The sequence below is a fragment of the Egretta garzetta genome, unplaced genomic scaffold (assembly GCF_000687185.1).
Source record: "Egretta garzetta isolate BGI_Z169 unplaced genomic scaffold, ASM68718v1 scaffold598, whole genome shotgun sequence".
NCBI classification, from domain to species: domain Eukaryota; kingdom Metazoa; phylum Chordata; class Aves; order Pelecaniformes; family Ardeidae; genus Egretta; species Egretta garzetta.
The window spans coordinates 70729-90038 of NW_009260621.1; the positions used below are offsets into that span (position 1 = coordinate 70729).

At 45.4% G+C, this 19310-nt stretch overlaps 2 protein-coding genes across 2 annotated transcripts in view; one reads left to right on the forward strand and one right to left on the reverse strand.

Moving 5' to 3' along the window:
• Positions 1-15675, forward strand: part of AXDND1 (axonemal dynein light chain domain containing 1) — a 20174-nt gene extending 4499 nt beyond the window's left edge. Inside the window, exons 8-25 of the mRNA XM_009645334.1 lie at positions 154-275; positions 791-931; positions 1367-1471; positions 2080-2200; positions 2814-2915; positions 3469-3635; positions 4479-4542; positions 4998-5232; positions 7891-8104; positions 8708-8801; positions 9496-9704; positions 10291-10387; positions 11364-11474; positions 12313-12456; positions 12590-12721; positions 13918-14009; positions 14893-15044; positions 15575-15675. Of these exons, the coding sequence (XP_009643629.1) occupies positions 154-275; positions 791-931; positions 1367-1471; positions 2080-2200; positions 2814-2915; positions 3469-3635; positions 4479-4542; positions 4998-5232; positions 7891-8104; positions 8708-8801; positions 9496-9704; positions 10291-10387; positions 11364-11474; positions 12313-12456; positions 12590-12721; positions 13918-14009; positions 14893-15044; positions 15575-15675 (2403 nt within the window). The remainder of the gene's footprint in view (positions 1-153; positions 276-790; positions 932-1366; positions 1472-2079; positions 2201-2813; positions 2916-3468; positions 3636-4478; positions 4543-4997; positions 5233-7890; positions 8105-8707; positions 8802-9495; positions 9705-10290; positions 10388-11363; positions 11475-12312; positions 12457-12589; positions 12722-13917; positions 14010-14892; positions 15045-15574) is intronic.
• Positions 15676-18925: 3250 nt separating this feature from the next.
• Positions 18926-19310, reverse strand: part of NPHS2 (NPHS2 stomatin family member, podocin) — a 7972-nt gene continuing 7587 nt past the window's right edge. Inside the window, exon 8 of the mRNA XM_009645285.1 lies at positions 18926-19204. Within this exon, the coding sequence (XP_009643580.1) occupies positions 18926-19204 (279 nt within the window). The remainder of the gene's footprint in view (positions 19205-19310) is intronic.

Genomic DNA, 19310 nt, shown 5'->3' on the forward strand with positions numbered 1-19310 from the left:
CCTTCCCCTTCCCCTTTGTACCTTTAGTAGTGTTTTGTCCTCAAAGGGACACTTCCTTCAGAAGCAATGGGAGACCTGTGCTAACCTCTGTTGTTGAAGGAGTAGGTTGGCCAGGTTCTGCAAGGCTGTGATTTTTCTAACCTATTTTGTCAGCTGCACAACCTGCTGGAGTTGATGAAGGCAGAGCAGAACATCTACAACATCGTTTTCCATGAGCTGATTCGGCAGGTCAGCGTGGACTGCATGGAGAGAGGACAGCTGCTTTCAAAGCTCAGGTCATCGTTAGCCAACCCTTAATCCCCCTCTTGATTTATGGCAGTGTCCTCTTGGGAGCAGCATTAACTATTGCAGGACATTCCTAATGTCCTTGCCCACCAAAGCTAGCCTGTCATGATGTAATTGGCAGGGGGTCTGATGCCAGGAGTGAAATAGGATATCCCTGCCTAGTTAACAACTGGGGTTAACGAGCCTCTGTTAGGTAGCCTGGAGCTTGAAGTTGGTGGCCCTGTCACCACATTTCACAGTGTGGGCACCTTATTGGTGTGACATTCAGTGGAAGTTCTCACAGGAAGAATAGCTGGTACTTTGCTCACGGCTGGTGTTCCCGTGTTCAGATTACCACTACTTGTAGCAATTAAATTATTTCAGAGTGTTTAAAATCCCTGGTTCAAACACTCAGAAGATTGCCTTCTAGATAGCTTCCTGTGCAGTGAAAGGAAAGGGTCTTCAGATGGGGTAGGAGAGATCTGTACTCTCAGGTGAATACCCTTTTTTGCTCTTTTTACTGTAGGCAGAGGTACGTGGGTCTCCTGGAGCGGATTCCTGAACAGATGAAGACCCTCTACAAAAAAATGATGGCACAGCAGTTGGTCAACAGACATATTACAGAAGAACTACTCTATTTTAAAGAATCTGTTGGACAGCTAGCCAGGTCTGAATCCTGCCTGATCCCAAGAAATTATCTCTATGCCCTGGGCTTAGTCCATTGATTTTGTTCAGTTTTCTGATCTTCCTCCATAGAAGCAGGAAGCTAGTACTATGATTTGAAGGAGATCTACAGGAACCATGCTTAAGCCTCCTCACACTCTCTCTGCACTCTCTTAGAGCCAAATAATGTCAAAGCCACCTCCTTTCTTTAGCACACTGGAGGTTTGTTGGTGGGGGACTGCAGAAAGGGGTTGTTGGATCAACGTGCGTGCACTGGAAAAGGAGGTCTTCAAGACACCTTTCATCCCTATAGTGAGATAGTTGTGTTGGAGGAAGAGAAGCCCTGCATGGTAGTGTAGGGCCCACCAGTCTGTGTCTGCCAGAGTAGAGACCTTTGGGTTGGGCTAAGTTGTGCTAAGTGTGTTCTCTGCTGTTTTAGCGAGCTGTATGAGGTACGAGAGCATGACCGCAAGGTGACCAAAGAAGCACAAAAAGCTCAAGAGGAGCTAGCTGCAGCCATGCAGGAGGCTAAAGTGAATGCAAAGTAAGTTGTTTTCAAAGGTGAGGTTGGGAGAGTTTTGCAGCGCGCTGGTTTCATTCTCTTGGGGTTGTTAGGAAGGAGAGGCAAGGGGCTGATTTTCTTCTGGGGAAGAGAGCTTGGCTGTTTATGACAAATGTCATTATTTTGCTATAAATACTAAACTCCTCAAAGAGATAGAAAGCTGTTCAAAATGTTTCTGGTTTTAAGTTGTGAAAGTTGCATTTGTTGCTCAGGGAATGGAATTCCCTTTTCTCCACTCTACATTCACAGCTGGTGAGCTCTTCATAGACTAGCAGAGCTGACAGCTCTGAGCTTCCAAGGGCCTGTGAACATCTTCAGATACCTAAGAAATCAGGGTTTTAGGTGCTTAGGCACACAGAGTAGAGGTTTGTATTCATACTGAATCCAAGTTGCAATGGGAATATCAACAGAAAGGTGTTGTAGGGGCTCAGGGAAAAGGATCTGTGAATTTACAGACTGTGCAGGAGGTGACTGAGGAATGAAGGAGGAAGAGGAAATGCCTAAGGAAAGCTTTAGGAATTGGGAGAAGGACAGTAAATGTGAATGAGAAACACAGGTGCACATATTTCATTGTCTTTCCCTTCTTCTAGCCTTTTGGAAGAGTATCGGGACTTATATGAGTTACAGAGAAGACGACTGGAAGAGCAAGTTCTGCTGCTGGCCCAAGAGAGAGACATTTGGAGCTCAGCTGCGTATGACCTGGCTCTTAAGGTAGGTGCAGCAGATCAGTCATACATTGCAAGGTATAAGCCATCATAGCTAGCAGTCTTGTTCTGAGGGCAGACTTCATCCCAAAGAACATTTTTATTCAATACGATTGGGTGGTAACACTTCTCATACCTGCCCTGACCTCATTTCCTGAGGTCTGTTGTATTTCACGTGTGTTTTTTAAATGGAAAGCGGTTAATTCACACAGCATTTTTGGTATGGACCTCCAGGTTCTGTGCAGGAACAACTTCTGTGAAATGAATATTTTCATTCAGAGATGACTTTGACTAAAAAGTTTCCTGTTCCTCATAATTTAGAATATTGTACCCAGATTCTTCACAGTTCTTCACAAAATATCATTCTTGGTGAATTCTTTGCTTCCTTGTTTGTGCATCCCCCTTGTTTGTGATCTGCTTTATCCCATTCAAGTTTAAAATCTGTGAGCAGAACCTTTGGGGCTGCCTGGGAGATCAGAAAACTATTTGTAAGGGAAGTGGAATCAACCTCTTGAGCTCCATTTCATTGATGGTAAAGGTCCCATGTTAATGTCAGATGCCTCTCCTCTCAGAAGAAAACAGTGCAAATAATAGCGGGTTGCGGTTTTTTTTTTTTTCAGATAGTTGACAGAAACCAGCTCACATTGGTTCGCAGGCTCCATGTTAGTGGTAAGACACTGACCACCATTCTCAAGCATTTCATAGTCCTCTTGGCCTCAAAGGTACGGATCAAAATATTGGCATATGTCATTTATGTAGTCCTGTGGTTCTCAGTGAAGCATTCGGTACTTTGGCTGTTACTTGAACTTTCAGATGTTGGTCTAGTTTCAAACAAAAATTAAAATTTGCATGAGTTCATTCTCTTTCTGCTTTTCTCTCTTTACTCCCCTTTTATCTATGTCAAACTTCCCTTTTTTTCCCCGTTTCCCCTTTTTATTGGTGGCTTTCTTCCCCCTCCCCATTCCTTCTCCATAAAGCCAAACCAGATCCAGGCTAGTGTAATTTTGGCCTCATAGGTATGGGGCTGCATGGTATCTCAGTAGCATACAAGCAGCAAGGAGTCAAGTGTTCAGTTCTGGCACACCCAGGGAGGGTGAGCCACCCTAGTCCTGTGTCAAAGGGTTTGTGAGGGCTGTGCTGTGGAATTACAGACATTTCCCAGATCCCTGATACAAGTATATCTCAAAATAGCTAGGGCAAAGGGAGAATTCTTCCGACTTGGATCAAAACAATCACAACAGTGCCTTTTCCCACCCTCTTGCCCAATGCCTGCAGGACACGGGAGACCTGGCTGATCTGCAGGAAGAGACCGAGCAGTTCAGGGAGAGGTTGAGTCGCATTGGAGCAGAAATGGAGCGTTCCGAGGAGTCCAGCCAGGGAAAGCTGCAAATTGTCTGCAGCAGCCTCAACAAGTGGCTTCAATACTTCCATAGCAGTGACTCGTGAGTGGCCCAGAGGGACTAGGGGTAGCAGTCAGCTCCCTCAACCTTTGCCTTGGGACAGTCGGTCTCACTGGACCAGTGCAAAGTGTGCACTGGCTCTCATGCACAGTGAGACTTGGCGCAGTTTGCACGTCCCTTGCTGCTCTACTTTTCTGCTTGGCACATTTATTTTGATAATCGGTAACTCCAAAGTGATGCTGTGGGTTTGTGGTTGAATTCAGTGGAGCAAGGATTGTACCCTCCTGCTGTGAACCAGTGTCCTTTTTGCAGCTGTCATTGCTATAACAGAATTCCTCTATTTAATCTGGTTCATTTTAACTTGAATGCACGTGCATTGATGCTTCAATAAAGCATTAAATTCTCTCATGTACAGATACAAAATGTGACTGAGGCGCGTGAGATTTCAAATCCAAAGTCATTTTGTATGTTAAGGTGCTTATATTTTGCAGGCTTTTTGTTAGTTCATTGTGATGTGTTAAATAGACCAAAGCATAAATGCAAGCACAAAATGCAGAAATACAGAGCCTGTGCATTAACAAAAGACGTCACTTTATAGATTTCATTTATGGAGTTAATAATGTCTGAATTTTCAATATGTGCTTGAATTTGGTTTTTGTCTTTACTGGAAGTAACAATTTCTTAACTGACACCCAGTGTTTGTGTTGAGTGAGAGAACAAAAATTGTGGTTGAGTATGGCCTTGTGGATTTTACTTCTCTGTCAAGTTACAATTTATATCACAAATTTGGTGTGCATAAAGTATGTATCTTGACTCTTGGTTTTACCTTGCCTACTAAAGGAGTGTTTTCTTTCAGCTCTCATTATTCTTTTCCCTCTGCTTTAGCTCCTCTCCGGTGAATGAAAAGCTACTGGATGAAATCCTACAAGATATCAAGAACTTGATAAACGTAAGATTTTTGCAGGGTTGGACATACTATCAAGTGGTATCTGCTCAGCAAATTACCACGTGTTAGTTGAGCTACAGTGAGCATCTGTGCCCATCACAAATGTGAACAAAACCACATCAGCTCAAATCTTTTGTGCTGAAGCTTAAGCTGAGAGTCTACACACGAGAAGTTATCATTGATCGATACTATAGTTCAGCCAGTGCATTAAATTTACTTGTGCATTTGAGCGCTCTCTGACTGACAGCTCTGGAGACATATAAAAGATATTAATCCATGGAAGTGCTTAGAATTGTCACCAATAAGTTTCCAACTATTTCCAACTATCTACTCGCTGTGACGTCTTTATGCTCATGGATTCCTCACGCTTCTCTTGCCTGACTTCCATCACATTTCTGTTGCAGCCAAGGGGTGGTCCAACTTTTGGGGGCACAGCGAGCTTGCTACTTTTCTTTCAGATGCTAAAAGATGACCTAGAGCAGTATGGAGGGGAGGTGCACCTAAGAAAGACTGAAAGTCTCGGGAGCACTGCCAGCTTGCGGGAGCACTGGACGGAGCTGGGACAAACACTGCTGAATCGACACCGGGACCTTGCTGGGGCGTTGCCTCCGCAGCACGCTGCCCTGGAAGAAATAAACCAAAGGGCGTGTGAACTCTACTGGCAATACAATTTAAGGATAAGTGGGAATAATGGTAAGGAATGGCCAGTTTTGCAGTTCAGTCTTTCCTTGGGGATGCCAGGAAAGCAGTGGGTAAGAAAGGACCGGTTGACATAATCTGTACTGGCTTTTTCCAAAGCCAAAGCCTGACCCCCAGATATGTGCTGGGAATCAAGAGTGTTCAAGGGGTGAACTCCAAGGAACTTGACTTGCAGTCACACGCAAAAGAATATCTGAAATTTTAAATGTGATACAGCACAAAGAACATGCAATGCAGATATGGCCCGGGGAAGTCACGTGTTATGTTCAGAGGGAGCGTGGGTGCTTTCTGATTGTGTAGATAACGCATGGAGAAGAAAATAAATGTAAAAGGAAAGAATGGATGTTTAAAATGTAAAGTGAAGCATCACTTTGGAGATCATTCACCAGGTAATACTTTTTTTATTACTTTATTGTTAACAGAAAGTTATCTTAATCTAGATATTGAATTATCTTGATAATGAAGTGTGTACATAAGTGTTTTCTTCTTTGCTGATATAAAGTTATCATGTCCTGTGTAAGATAAACATATGGTGGCTAATTTGCAACTAACCTTCTCAACCTTTGCTTCTGCAAGACCTTGACTCATATCTGATTTTAGAATTGCTTCCTCTGATGTCTTTTTAATCATCTTATTTCCTTTTAGCAGACTAAAACTAAACTGAACATGTGCTGTCTACTCATGTTTGCTAAGCTGCTTCTCATACTGTCATCTTATTCTTTCACTTGGGGTTCTCCTGTGCTTTTCCCTACGTTACGTTATGCTACGTGTTGTATTTCAGCCTACTAAATGAGCTGAGGTAGAGGTCTGTCCGTCCTAAGAGACAGCTAAAGGAGTTAAATATTCCTGGTAGTTCTTTTTTATCTCACTTCCTAATGAGAAGGAACGGGGCTGTAATTGGCCAGACACCAGCATGGCAAAAAGTTAACAGCAGATTGTCAGAAGCATTGATATTTGGTCATGATCTGCACAAAGGACTAGGCAACACAGTGCAGACATCTGATCCAAAACTGCTTCAGTCAGTGAAGTCCAGAAAAAGGGATTTTAGCTTATTTTGACAGAGGCTTTGGGAACTGGACCACAGCAAAGGTATTCTCTTGATCCCTACAAGGCAGTGCATTTTGAATGGCTTGAAATAATTTTTACATTGTAATGTAATGATACACATGTAATGTAATGGTAGAAAAGACAAGGTATCCCTTTGCTTTACATTGCATCTTTGGTAAGAAACAGTGAAAATTAGAGAGATTATAAAGAATAGGTAAGAGACGATACTCAGAGCATGGTAGTTTTGTTCTGTAAGGCAGTGGCACTCAGTTACCTGAAGTATTTATTATCTGCTAAGATCTGATTGCTGGTCTCAAGTAGCATGTCCCAGAAATACAAAGGGTTTGGTATTTGATGACAAAGATTAGAGATGGAGAGAGAACAATGAGATCTGAGATTGTTTTAGACAGGAGATATAAGAAAGGACTTAGATGAAATTTATAAGGTTTGGATTAAGGTCTTTGCCTTGCTTGATGACTTCTTAAAGCTTTCACAGTGTACCTTCTTTGTGAGAATAAGACGTTTTTGACTCCGAAATTGGCACTTGGGACTAGAGTGACCTCTCCAGTGAGCTCCAGTTAGGTCTTCTCTTTCGCTCAGGACTTCATTAAGTTTATAAGATAAATGCAGTAGCACAGACAGCCTTTCCAAAGCAAACTGCTATTTAATAAGGGTCCAGAATACTGTGTAAGGGCTACTATGGCCAAACAGCACCTAAGTGATCAGAAGTGACTGTTCTCCCTCATCCCATGCCCTCCTGGGACCTACCTCTTCTTTACCCTTAAGCTGATGACGCATGGCAGGAAAACTTAAACAATATCTTTCCTACCACTTCTCCTTGGCCTCCTGGTTGTTAAAAACTAGTGCCCGGTTGTGGAGCTTCCATCGTGCGCTCTGAAAGGCTCCACCCTGCGGGGGTAACCTCCATCCATTTTTTTACCAGTCTGGACATCCCAACAATGCTTCATTGCACTTCTGCCAATCCAGAGGAGAAGTTAACCAGTTCTACACCATAGCCATACAGTGGGGAAACCGAGCCATGCATCAAAATCACTGAAATATTAAAAGAAATTGTCATCACCACCATGTGCTTAACATGCCATCTTTGCTACGAGATGGATTAGGACCTCACCAGGATTTAAAGGAAGCTTAAACACTGGGTATCAAGAGCAAGCATTGTTACATTTCAAGCACATTCCCCAACAAACAGAGAATATCCATCAGCACATGCCAGATGAGTGAATGAACAAGTAATTTACTACTTTGTCCAGGCATTTTGCACATCTGTGCATACTGTATCACCTGCATCTTTGAAGAATTGGATTGTAACTGCAAAGCTGTTTTAAAAAGAGTTATATTAAGCCTTTATGCAACGAGGGAGCCAAATCTGCCAAAAAAAGAAGCAAAGTCAGGGCTTCAAATCAAGCCCATTTTCTTTCAGGTTGCTTTGAATTCAGTGCTTACTAAACAGCTCATTCTTAATCCTAAGTGTAGCCAGTTCCCACATAAGCTGTTCATGCCTTTTGGCTTCCTTCTTTGAGTTCAGCTTTGGTTTTGTTGGCTGAAAGGATTGTAATTAAAGGTTTGTATTTTCTTCCCCCTCAGGCACAGCTAGGTTTTTGACAGCCTTGGTGAGAAGTATGGAAGACTGGTTATTCAAGGTGCAAAAGCTGAAGCAAGGTTCTGGCATGCACGAAGCTGAGCTGCAGGCATTTTATCACAAGATTCCTGCATGGCTGGCCCAGGTGGATGCAGTGATGAGCTGCGTCGGCTCCAGCCAGTTGCATGAAGCTGAGAGTGATAAGAAACCGCATTTCCCGTAAGGACAGAGGTGTTAATTGTGTCTGGGCTGGCCTTGTATGTTAAACTATACCCCTAAGAAAAGAGAACTGTTCTTTTGAGGGGACCCTGGCGCAGGAAACTGGCAGTGGGTTAAATATGATCAGCTGAAGTGTTAAAATGACTGGCGACTGCTTTTCATTTGCTTTGATTTGGCAATATCTGTGGAAACAGTTGGTGGCTTCAATATCACTCCTGGAACATCATCGTCTCCCTCAGAACTGCCACCTGCTTTGGAAATCTTGACATTTGAAGAAAAACCAAAATATGTGATTCACTTACTGTCAGATTTCTGGGGGCATATTCCTCTTCATGGTGCTCTATTGTCTTTGGTAAATACCATCAAGCAATAAATCATGTGCAGAGCTCATGCATAATGTATATGTAAGAAATCGCTTGCAAATGCCAAGTTTGCCCACAACTATAGCATTAGCAAAAATGCCCGTGTCGTGTTTCCAGCATATGGTGTACTAAAATGTGTTGTTTTCATTGACTTGAGAAGCAAAAGGTGTCTTTGAGACAGGAGATCCTCGGGTCTTGTGCACTAGAGGTCACTTTGTTTCTGGATTTGGTTTTTCTTCAGGGTGGTACCTAGAGAACTTTCTCAGATGATTCAGCAATGGGTTCTGTCCATGAATAATGAGCTTGAGAAGAACATCACACATCTTAATGAAAAAGTAAGTGGAAGCCTGAAACTGCTAGGGATAAGAGCACTGTATCTAGTATTCAGTCTTGCCTTTAATTTCCATCTGGCCAGAGTGCAGTTGTAAGGAATGCTTGTTTCTCTTCCGACACTTTCTTTCCTGTTTGAGCTGAGTTGTGGTTTTTGTCTTCTAGCCAAAGGAGCAGAGGAGAACGCCTCTAAAAATAGCTGTAAAGTCTCCTATACAGTGCATGAACACAATTTTATTGTTTCATCTTTAGCAAGCATTTACTCTGGAATAGAGTTGATATTTCCTGTTCAGGGAGCTGTTGTGGCTGCTAGGTCTCTGTGGTTTTACTTCTTTCTCCCAGGATTGTAGACTAGAGGCTCTCTCTATGCATTTTTTAAATGTTCTATAAGTGTGGGGTGTGATTTTTGGTTTGTCACTGAGTTCTGGACACAAGAGTGCACCACGTGGCTGATGATAGGCAGCATATGATCCTAAACAAGAACTGCGAGAAGGATAGATCCATAGTAGGAAAAGATGTGTTCGCGATGGGAATGAATATGGGAGAGAAAAATGGTAAAAATAAATGTTTCTGTCATTAGGTCAATTTGCAAATTGAATTAGGTAGGACATTGACTTACATGAAATGTACAGACTTCAGACTACTTGGCAAGACCAGTCTTCTATTACTGGTTTAGGTTTGCTCTGATGTTTTGTGCAGGTGGCTGAACTACACAGAAACCTGACCCTGTGGCTGGTGAATTTGCTGAGACACATGACAGCAGACCGCTTGTCCTGGGAGTGTCCCCAGCAGCAAGAGTCAGACACAGAGATGGACAAGGAGCTCAGACTTTTGCAGACTCAAAAGCTGCAGCACGAAGCTGAAGAGCTGGTTGCAGAGATGGGCAGACTCTCCGGTTCTATAGTCAGGTATCAGCAGAGGTTTTCAATTTCATCTAAGGCGGTTTTCTCAAGAAAAAATGTGTCGTGTGCTACACGGCAACAGATGCCATCAATTTGCTTGTCCCTGAATCTTTTTCCAGGTCCTAAATGGGCCTTACTAGAATTTGTAGGGAACCTAATAAGATAGAAACACCAAAAGAGAACGGCAGTGCCTGCTTTATACCCACTATGGCTATAAAACACGCTAGCATCTGTGATTGCATGGGCTCTGCCCACACTTCTGAGAATGACCTCTGGAGGATGTAAGGGCAGTATGGGCAGCAAGTCTGCAGTCCAGGTCACCTGGAGCAAAGCCTCCACCTAGTTCAGGATCTGTGCTCACACGTCCTCCGTGGGTTAGTACAGCACAGGCATAGACAAGTGGTCCGGGAGGTCGTAGTGTGAGTGGGGCAGGTAAGGATTCCTCTTCCACAGACTTCTCTAGTGCAGCTCCTGTCCCTTGCTGGTAGCAGCGGGCTCCTGACCGAAGGGTCTTTTCCAACCTAAATGATTCTGTGATGCTAAGCATTTGAGGGCGCTCTGGCAGGGCTGATGACATTCTGCATCTTTGCAGCTGCTGCTGTGACATCGTCAATGGAATTGTTCGAAAGAAACGTTCAGAGGCAGATTCAGAAGCTGATTTTGAGCTGGAGGAGCTGAATAAGATCAAGGTGAGAAGGTGCCTGTGTTTCCAGCTGTCTAGGTCTGGGGTAGATGAGACTGCATTTACTTTGTAAAAGGCAAAGAAAAAAGTATGCGGGGGTTTTGGGGAGGAGGCAGACTCCTGCTACTCCAGTGGGTTACCCTGGTCCTCCAAGTTCCCTGCTGACTCCGCAGCCCTGGACAGCAGGTAAACCTGTGTCAGGCCATGTTCATATTTTCCTTGCCCCATTTCAGGCTACATATGTAAGGGTTCTCCTGCGAGATTTATTCCATATGAGTGGCAATAGATTAACCTCTGGTTTTAAGCTTGTCAGAGCCATGTACACCCAGACTTGAGTGGTGCTTAGGAGTTCCTGGCAGTGCTTGGTACAATATACCTTTATACAGATGCAGTTGAAACTTTTTGCAGTCAACTGACCTACCTGCCGCTTCCTTATTCTACACTTGCGTATAAAGCTCCTAACTGCTACCACTGTCATCACCAGTGTTTAGCTGAGCTTTGCCTGCGCTTTAGGAATGCAAGAGATAGACCCTTCCTGAAGCTCAAGGCTTCCTTGAGTACGGGGCAAATGGCATTGCTTCAAGGAATGTAAGAAGCTTCTCTGCAGGGACTGAAAATACTTGTGCTTCTGTTCTGCATTACCTTAGTGAGTGAAAAATTAATCCCTGGGATTTACGCTCATTTCTCCCCACGTGGGCTGGGGCAGTGGCTGTGACAGAGATGTTCTGCGCTGGCCTGAGAAGGAGCTTGTTGAAGGAATTAGTTGGTGGGAGCGATTAGCTGGTGACAGATGCTATGTCTGAAAGTTTGGAGAAATGTGTCTTCCTTTTCCTTTGTAGGGTGAGGATGGAAGGGTTCAGGTAGGCCCCTTCCTATAAACAAAGACTGAAGGTGGAATTATTTAACTGACTGACTATGAGAACAGCTATTTTTTTTTCTGCTCAATAATCTCTGAATAATCGTTTTCTGTTTTGTCTTCCCAGACTGAGTGCTGTAATTGGATTCAAGCATGTAGTCTTCTCCTTTCAGAGATCACAGGCACTCCAGTCTCCTTTCTGGATTTAGAAGAACTGAGAAACCTCTTTGGATCAGAGGTATATATAGACTGCATTTGCTGTTCTAGGTTGAACCAGTCTGAATGAAGGCCTGCTTCAAAACTTTTCCTTAAGGAAGCAGCTACAGTTCTGTTTGAGGGAAGCGTTCATATGGAGATCTGCATGCACTCAAAGCAGCAGCTAGAACTATGAAGTGTGGTGACTGTAAACTACTTAAAAATCACAGTGCTTCTTGGGAGGGCAGGTCTGAGGCAAAACCAGAGCTTCACTGGAGCTAGGAGATTTTACCCAATGGGTAGATCAGTTCCCCATGGTGCGTGATAGCTTTTGCTTCACCCGTTGGGGTGGACTTTGGCTGGAATGCTGGTGGTTGCCTTGCCCGGATCAGGATGAACTTCTAGTTTAATGCCTTATGTGGCTAGATGGATGTCTGACACTGTGACAATTAGATGTGTTTTATAGATGCTTGGCCTGGCATTGGCCTAATTTCATACAAAACAGGCTAAATACAGATGATGAGGAAAAGAATTTAGATTTATTGTCTTGAATGATTTGTTTGCATCAGTTCTGAACTCAGCCCCCAAGCAAAGTGATATTGTTCATGACTTTGTGTACAGCCAGTGCTGTAGCTTGCATGCTGCCTCTCATTTTCTCCATGCCAAAGCAGGTATGCCATAGTGGGTCCCGCTTCTGTAATCTTCAGTAATTAGCATATCATTTGTGATTTCAAATACATTCGTACTCAGGACCTCCAAGCTGGCTGCAGTCCAAGTCTAAATAGGTGCAAGAGAAAGTTAGAGACGAGTTAGTTTTCCCTGGGTTATTTGGATGGACAAAGGAAGCGTGCTGCTAACCTGATCCTTACGGTGCCTTACAGGAATTGCAGTTGAAGCTTAAACTTAAGGACACTATCATTTCTTCAACTCGGGAAGAGCTTGAGGGTGAAGATGCCAGCAGCAGTAGGAACCCTGTAACAGAGGAAGCAACATTAGAAGTAAAGGAGAAAATTGCTATTGTGCAGGTGACTGTAGTAGGTGCAATATGCTACTTTCCAGCGGGGCCTTTTTATTTATTGCTTGGTGTGTGCAATGTGAAACACGGCTTTACAGCTGCCTTGAAGCGGTATCTCCTATTTCTTGTTCCTTTTCTCTCAGCAGCAGCCAGGGGCTAGTATGGATTATTTGACTGAGGAAAATGAAGCTACTGCAGACATGATCAGATATGTAGGGCATGACTCCAACATCCACCTGAAGTCTCTGAAGTCAGACATCGTTTCGGTTACAGGGGTAGGAGTCTCCACCACACCAATGGTTTTAGCCTGTTGGCAGAGATTTGAAGCTGGGTTTTAGCTGTCTGCTCAGACTGTGTTATGAGACCCCTTTTAATGCTTGTGTCAGATCTGCTGGAGCAGTGCAAGGTGCTGGTGTTCTCTCTGGTTCCTCTCTTCTTGCAACTTTAAGTAATCGTTAGCACAGTTACCACAGTTGCAATTTGTCCTCCTGACCCATGCATTACTGCCATGGCCCCAGGACTTTTGGGGACCAGTAACAAGTGATGTCTGTAGTCTGAACCAGGACTATCTGCAGAGACTGGGATGGTGAAAATAATTTGGTGCTGAGCACATGGGAGGAGTTGAAGGATGTTCAGAGATTCAGGGATATTCCACAACAAGAGGGAAGCAAGAAGTTCAGGTTGCTTTGGCTGCCCTAGGTCCTTGATTTTGCCACTTGCCTTTGGGATGGTGCTCTTTGGTACAGTTGCTCTTCAGAAGCCATAGGGGCCTGCCTTTTGCAGTCATCCCCTGGCCACTCAGCCATCCAGAGTTGGAGCCTAGAGGTACAGGAATTGTGGATCTTTAGCAAACTGTCACTGGATGGTCCTACTCCTTAAGTGAGCCGCATTGCTGAGCGTGCCTTGCCCTTCATGCTTTAGAGGTGGGCAGCTAGTGCAGAGTAACAGTGGGAGATGCAGGAGCGTTTCTTTAGGGCTTTGATTTGCTTTTAGAAATTAATCCCTGGAAATCACAGTTACCTTCCAAAGCATAGAGTAGGAGCCTTTTAACAGTTCCTTTTACAGAAAAACCCTGTTTGTCTTCTTCAGATGAGGAAAACTGACTTATGCCTGTTGGACCCTGTGAGAAGCTGCTTCTTTCTGTTCTCTGAATCTTGTTTTGTTCATTTTTTCACTCCTGGTCAGGCTACAGCCATCTCCAATCTCTGTAATGCAGTGAATGCACCAGCAACCCAAGACAATGAGCCAGTGAGACTTTCATGTCTGAGTCAGAAAAGCATTTTAGTCCATTTTTAATATCAAGATCAGTTCAGCACCCCCCCAATTTAACATGATTTGCTGATACTGAGCTCTTGTCTGTGTGGTGACTGTGCATTGAGGCACCAGCACCAAACCAGGCACATGCTGCACATGAAATGAAGCATTGCTGGTTTCACATTCACTTATAGAAGGTTTTGTTCTTCCCAACCAGAGGGAGATGACTGCCAGCAAGTCATCGACTCCCTTTTCTCAGAAAGAGTTTGAAGCCCTGGCGGCGCTGGAACATCTGCAAGTGCAGCTCCTGTGAGTACTGGTCCTGTGCTGGAGGCACAAGCCGGGCAGGGTTTCATCCTGGGCAAGTGCCTGTTCTGCTCTCTGATAAAGTTCTGCTTCATCCAATATCTGTTGGCTTAATTTGGGGTTTCCTTCCATTCTGATTGTCTTGGGCCACTAACTGTGATTTATGTTAGCTGAAGACAGGACCAGCTCTCCTTCATCTCTGTGCAGATTCTCTGTTTTGTGTACTCATGAGGTATGTAGCAGAGGTACTCGTGTTAGTTTTCTGCCAGACATCTTAATACTTCAGGTCCTGTTAGCACTTGCAGGGTGCAATATGAATGCAGCTGAGTGCTTCCAGGGCTTGCTAGCACCTAGGAGCTTGGTAGGTACAGCGATGCGATGTTGTGCCTCAGTGTGAGGAACACAATGAAGGGCCACCCAAGTGGCCCAATGCAGAGCCAAGTTAAGGTTTGTGTTTGGTAGTGACTTCTCCCATGCTTAAGCAAGCTTGGGCGCTCTTAATTACATTCCCTCATACTTCTTGTTTTGCCTGTGAGCTTGCATTATCTGGGGTAAGCCCATCTCATTAGCCTTGCTAATAGAATTGACTGTGTTCTGTGTTTGATTTGTACGTGCTATATATCCTTGCACAATGAAGATCAGCATCTCACCCTTTGCTAGCAAACACCAAGTTTTAAAATTAATTAAATGTGCAGGGTTTACACAGATGTGCCATGAAGTCCGTCACAGATCTTTTAACAATGTCCTTCTCTGAAACCATAAATGTGTTTTATAGAGTCAGTCAATCCTACTGGATGCTTCAGCTTTCTAAATCTTTCTTTTAGGTATCCCGCCAGCAGTTGCTTAGATTTCAGGTTTCAGCATTATCTTTGCTTCTGTGTTTCAGAGGAACAGAGATCCGTGCTCAGAATGCAGAGGAGAGATCTGAAGGTCTTGAAGAGAAGCTGGAAGAAGCTCTGCAGAGAATCAAAGAGCTAGAGTGTGAGCTGGAGGCAGAGGGGAAAGTCATCCCAGAAGCAACACACAAAGAAAGGCAAGGTCAGGAGAATCAATATTCTGAAACCCTCTCCTAGAGTCAGAGAAGGAAGCAATCTTTGAGACCACCTCATTCATCTCCCATTTAGTGCAGGACCCTCTCCTCCTGGGCAGATCCTAGGGCTTTGTCTAGACTCTTTGTCAGGCCCCAAGCAAGGAGGCTTTTATCGTGACTCTTGTGCGTTTGTAGCACAGGACATTATTGCTGTCTCCAGAAGTTGTTTGAACACTGCTGATCTACTGATCTTGCCCAAATGGTGTGGCAGGGAGTTCCTTTGGTTGCATGTTTGTTGGGGATGAAATAATTTCCTCGTGTCCTTTTCTCAACCAGATCCACACAGATAGAAGATGTGGAGAAGGAGAAAGAATGGGAATTAAAACTTCTTCCCTTAGTCCTTCAGTGTATCCTCTCTCTTTGACATCAAAGCAGGAGGAGAGGCTAATTTGTTTGTTAAGAATGTGATACCTCAGGCACCTTTTTACTCTGCGGTATTTTTAATGGCTTTGGTTTGTTGTTTTTGGGTTTTTTTCAGAAAAATATTTCCAAGAAAGCATCTCAGAAGTTGGGGCCTGCTCAAGACCCAAAGCTTCTACCTCTGGCCAGTCCAAGGGATCCAGAGAAAGCAAATATTAAAGAATGACAACGCCTGGGTTGTTTCTTCATGCCCACTTGTAGTAGCATCTCACCCCTCGGATCCACTGCCTTACTCCTCATCTACTACCCCAACACCTCTCTGCCATATCAGTATTTATGCCGTTCTTCTTCCACATTTGTCATGCTTGTCCTCTACCTCCCCCCACAGCTCCAATATCTTTACAGCTTGTCTTCCTTGTAATACCGTTGCTACCTCAACTTTCTCCTACCCACATCTTTCCTGCCTGTGCACCCTCCTCTCCTCCCTTCCCCTTGTCCTGTGCTTGCCTCCTGTTTGTGTTCATCAGCCTCTTCTTGCTGCTTTGTCTCACTCTGCCTCATCCCTGTTGGATCATGCAAGTCGTTTGCACCTCCTTCCTCTCATATCAAGGTTTTTTTTCTCAGTGCCAGTACAGCCTGGTTGTGTATCTGATAATGGGTACCTCCTTCATCCTCTGGGCTTCAGGTGATCCAGTCACTAGCTGACTGGTTAGGAAGAAATTGTACAGAATTGTATGGACAAATTTTTGTTCATCTTTGAAGGTTTTTTCCTTCCCTCAGAAAGCATGAAGCAGCCTGAAGCTGTGCATGATCCTGAAGGGCTTTCTCAAATTGCTGCCAGCTCAGCAGGCCAAGCTGCCCAGTGAGGTGGCCACCTGGGACTTCTGCCTCTGTTGGGTCCCCAGCCCGGGGCAGTACAGGTATAAAGTAACTAGCCAGTGGAGCTGCCTGGGTTTGGCATGACTCTGCAAGTTAGCCCAGTCCTAGCTTGGAAGAGCAGGCAGTGAAACTGTCAGGAATCACATCGGCTCAGACAACCCCTGCCAACTCCCTCGGAGTAAATTCTATTTTGGAAACATCGTATATCACTAATCCTGAAGTACATTTTTAAATTATGTTTTCCTTCTGCAAGGTATTTGAATGTAACATCTCCTGAAGGTAAAATGACAAGTTTCTGCCAGCTCTGTATATTAAAATAGAGAAGATCCTGCTGGAACAAGGCATGCTCTTTGGAACTGAGGATGCTTTTAGCTAAAACTTGCCTTTTCTGTAAATGTAGAAAAGTTGCATGTTTGAAAAAGCTATGCCTGACCTCTGCAGGTATTAAGTGCAAACAGGGTAATATGTGTGCCCTGGTGTCATACTGCACATCTCTTGACAGTCATTTCTCGGGCTAAGTGATGCTCCTTTGAGACATTATCTGTAGAGGTGTTGGTCCTTGCTGTGCCAAGGAATCTTCCTCTGCATGGATCATTTTACACAGAGTTAGAAATGCAGCCAGAGAGGTGTTCAGAGAAACGATCATCTGCAGCTTGCTCCCTGTAGCATTACGCCCTTTTGCCCTAGGCTGGGAAACGGCGGCCTATTCCAGCAGCATGAGAAGTAATCAGAACCAGCCTTAGAGAAATAACTACACAGCTCATGTTTGCCAGTGGAAGATTGCAGAGCTGTTCCACTTCCCAGAGCTAGTTTGCCATGAGTGGATCGCTGCTGAGATCTACTACAGACACACAAGCAGGAACCACAGCCACCCTGCTGCCCTCTCCTGAGTGCGTTTGCAGTGGCAGAATGATTGGGATGTGAGGTTACACCTGGAGCTCGGATGCTCTTGTGATCACCAAGAAGTTCCCAGGTGGATTTTTCCCACTTCCCAGCCACTTGTAAGGGGGCTGCTTTGCCAGGTGTCCTTGCTGTAAAAAGGCTGGCAAATGCTTGTAGAGCAAGTGTTACAGGAGCACTGAGTGTTGAGAAGAGGACTCCGGCGAGCTGAAGGGGCTGATTAAAATACAGAATATGCTGTACTTGGTAGAAGTGGGATCCTCGTCCTTTGCAGCAGTATTAAGCCAGTACCTGCAGGCCGTCATCGTGACACAGCTGCATGTAACAAGTATTACTGGTGATACGTGTTACCAGCAGGCAAAAAGGGACTGAATAAAATGAGTGAAAATACAAGAGTGAGTGACTGGCTGGGTAATCCCTGCTGGACACATGCATGATGGCCAACTACTGCGTGAGCAGTTAAGAGAAAGGACACAAAATACCCTGTATCTTGGCCTCTACAGGCCACCAGCAGCAGAACGTTGGGCATGGGAGTGGCTGTGCAGGGGAGGTCTACTTTGAAGCAAGGGGAGATGCTGCAGGTCAAGTAAAAGGGCAGGAGCAGGGCTGACGACCACGCAAAGGGCACCAGGATCAAAGAAACTAAGTGCAGGGGTGTTTCTTTTGGCAGCGCTCCGTATCTTTGCCAAGGGAAAGGATTGCAGTAGCTGTAGGTTCCCGGTCATTTCAAATAGCTTTTGTCAGGAAAGATTATTTGTTTTGAGGATTATAGGAGTTTTGAGGACTTGCTCTGTTCCTTCCCTGTGTGTAGAGGTTACCAAGGCAGCTGCAGCAGCCAGAAGTATAACTGTTCTCAAGGCTCTCAGCTGGCTCTTCCCCAGTGGTGCTGGATTCCCCCCCCTTACAGGCTCATCCAGGAGCTGATTAGAGGGATCACCTCTAAAACGCTTAGATGCCCACAAGCTCAGGCCTTGTCCTGCCTCACCCCCCAGTGGAAGCAAGCCGCAGCACAGCCTGCCTTTCCTCTGCAGAGCTGATGTGCCTCGCAGGGAAGTGCCAAGCCTTAAAGGCTGCCCTTTCCTCCTCTTCCTTTTCCTCCTATTTTAGAGCTAGGGATACACACCTTGGTTGCCTCTGTGTGTGTGCGTGGGTGGTGACCCAGGCCTACACCATGGGACCCAGCTCGTTTCCTCGTCGCAGGAGAACCAGACTGGCAGCACCTACCCACCTGCCTGTGTGCTGAGCCCTTTCCTGTTCCCCGACATGCTGTCGGGCCCCCACCCCTGCCTGCCCGGCTGTTCCCTTTGGGGTTGGGGGCACATAGGTACACACGGGCTAGTCTGTCCTTCCTGCCCAGGTGATGGGGCAAGACAGATCCGACCCCAGGGGCCAGGCCCTAGGGTGCCAAGGTGCATCTGGTCCTGCGAAAGGGAAGGGATGGCACCCTTCTTCCCTCAACACCCTGCTCACACGCCTGCCATCCCTGCTCCTTGTGCTCCATATTTTTCCCTTTCCAAAACAAGCAGAGGCTTTCTCTGTGTACAATCCACTTTATATTACAGGCCTGGGCTGCCTTCCCTCCTGCCTCCAGACCAGGACCTGCTGGTGGGCTGCCAGTAGGGCAGCCTTCTTGCTCCTCTCTGAGCAGGATTAACCAGGGGCAGCGTGGCAACCATCTCTGGGACGGCTCTCAGAGCATGGGTGAGTCCTTCTTGTCTTTTGGGCTTTCTGGGAGTTTTGTGGTGTCTGTGAGGAGGCTGCTCGCTGCTGGAGGGCTGTGGGTAGCCGGAGAGACCAGGTTCATGGCATCCAAGGGCAAGGGCAAGATGAAAGCAGCAGGCTTCTCAGCGGTAAGGGACTGCAGTGCATGGAGGTAACGGAGCTGAGCAGCAGCAGGGGCACTGGACAGGATCTCAGCTGCCATCCGCAGGGACTCAGAAGCAGCCTTTTCCCCCTCAGCAGCGATCACCTACCAAGCAGGGGAATAAAGAAGGTTTCTGTGAGGCTTGGGAATAAGAGGGCATGGACTGTTCATTTCAGAGGGAGGTTGCCACCAGGAAATTCCCAAGGCCAGA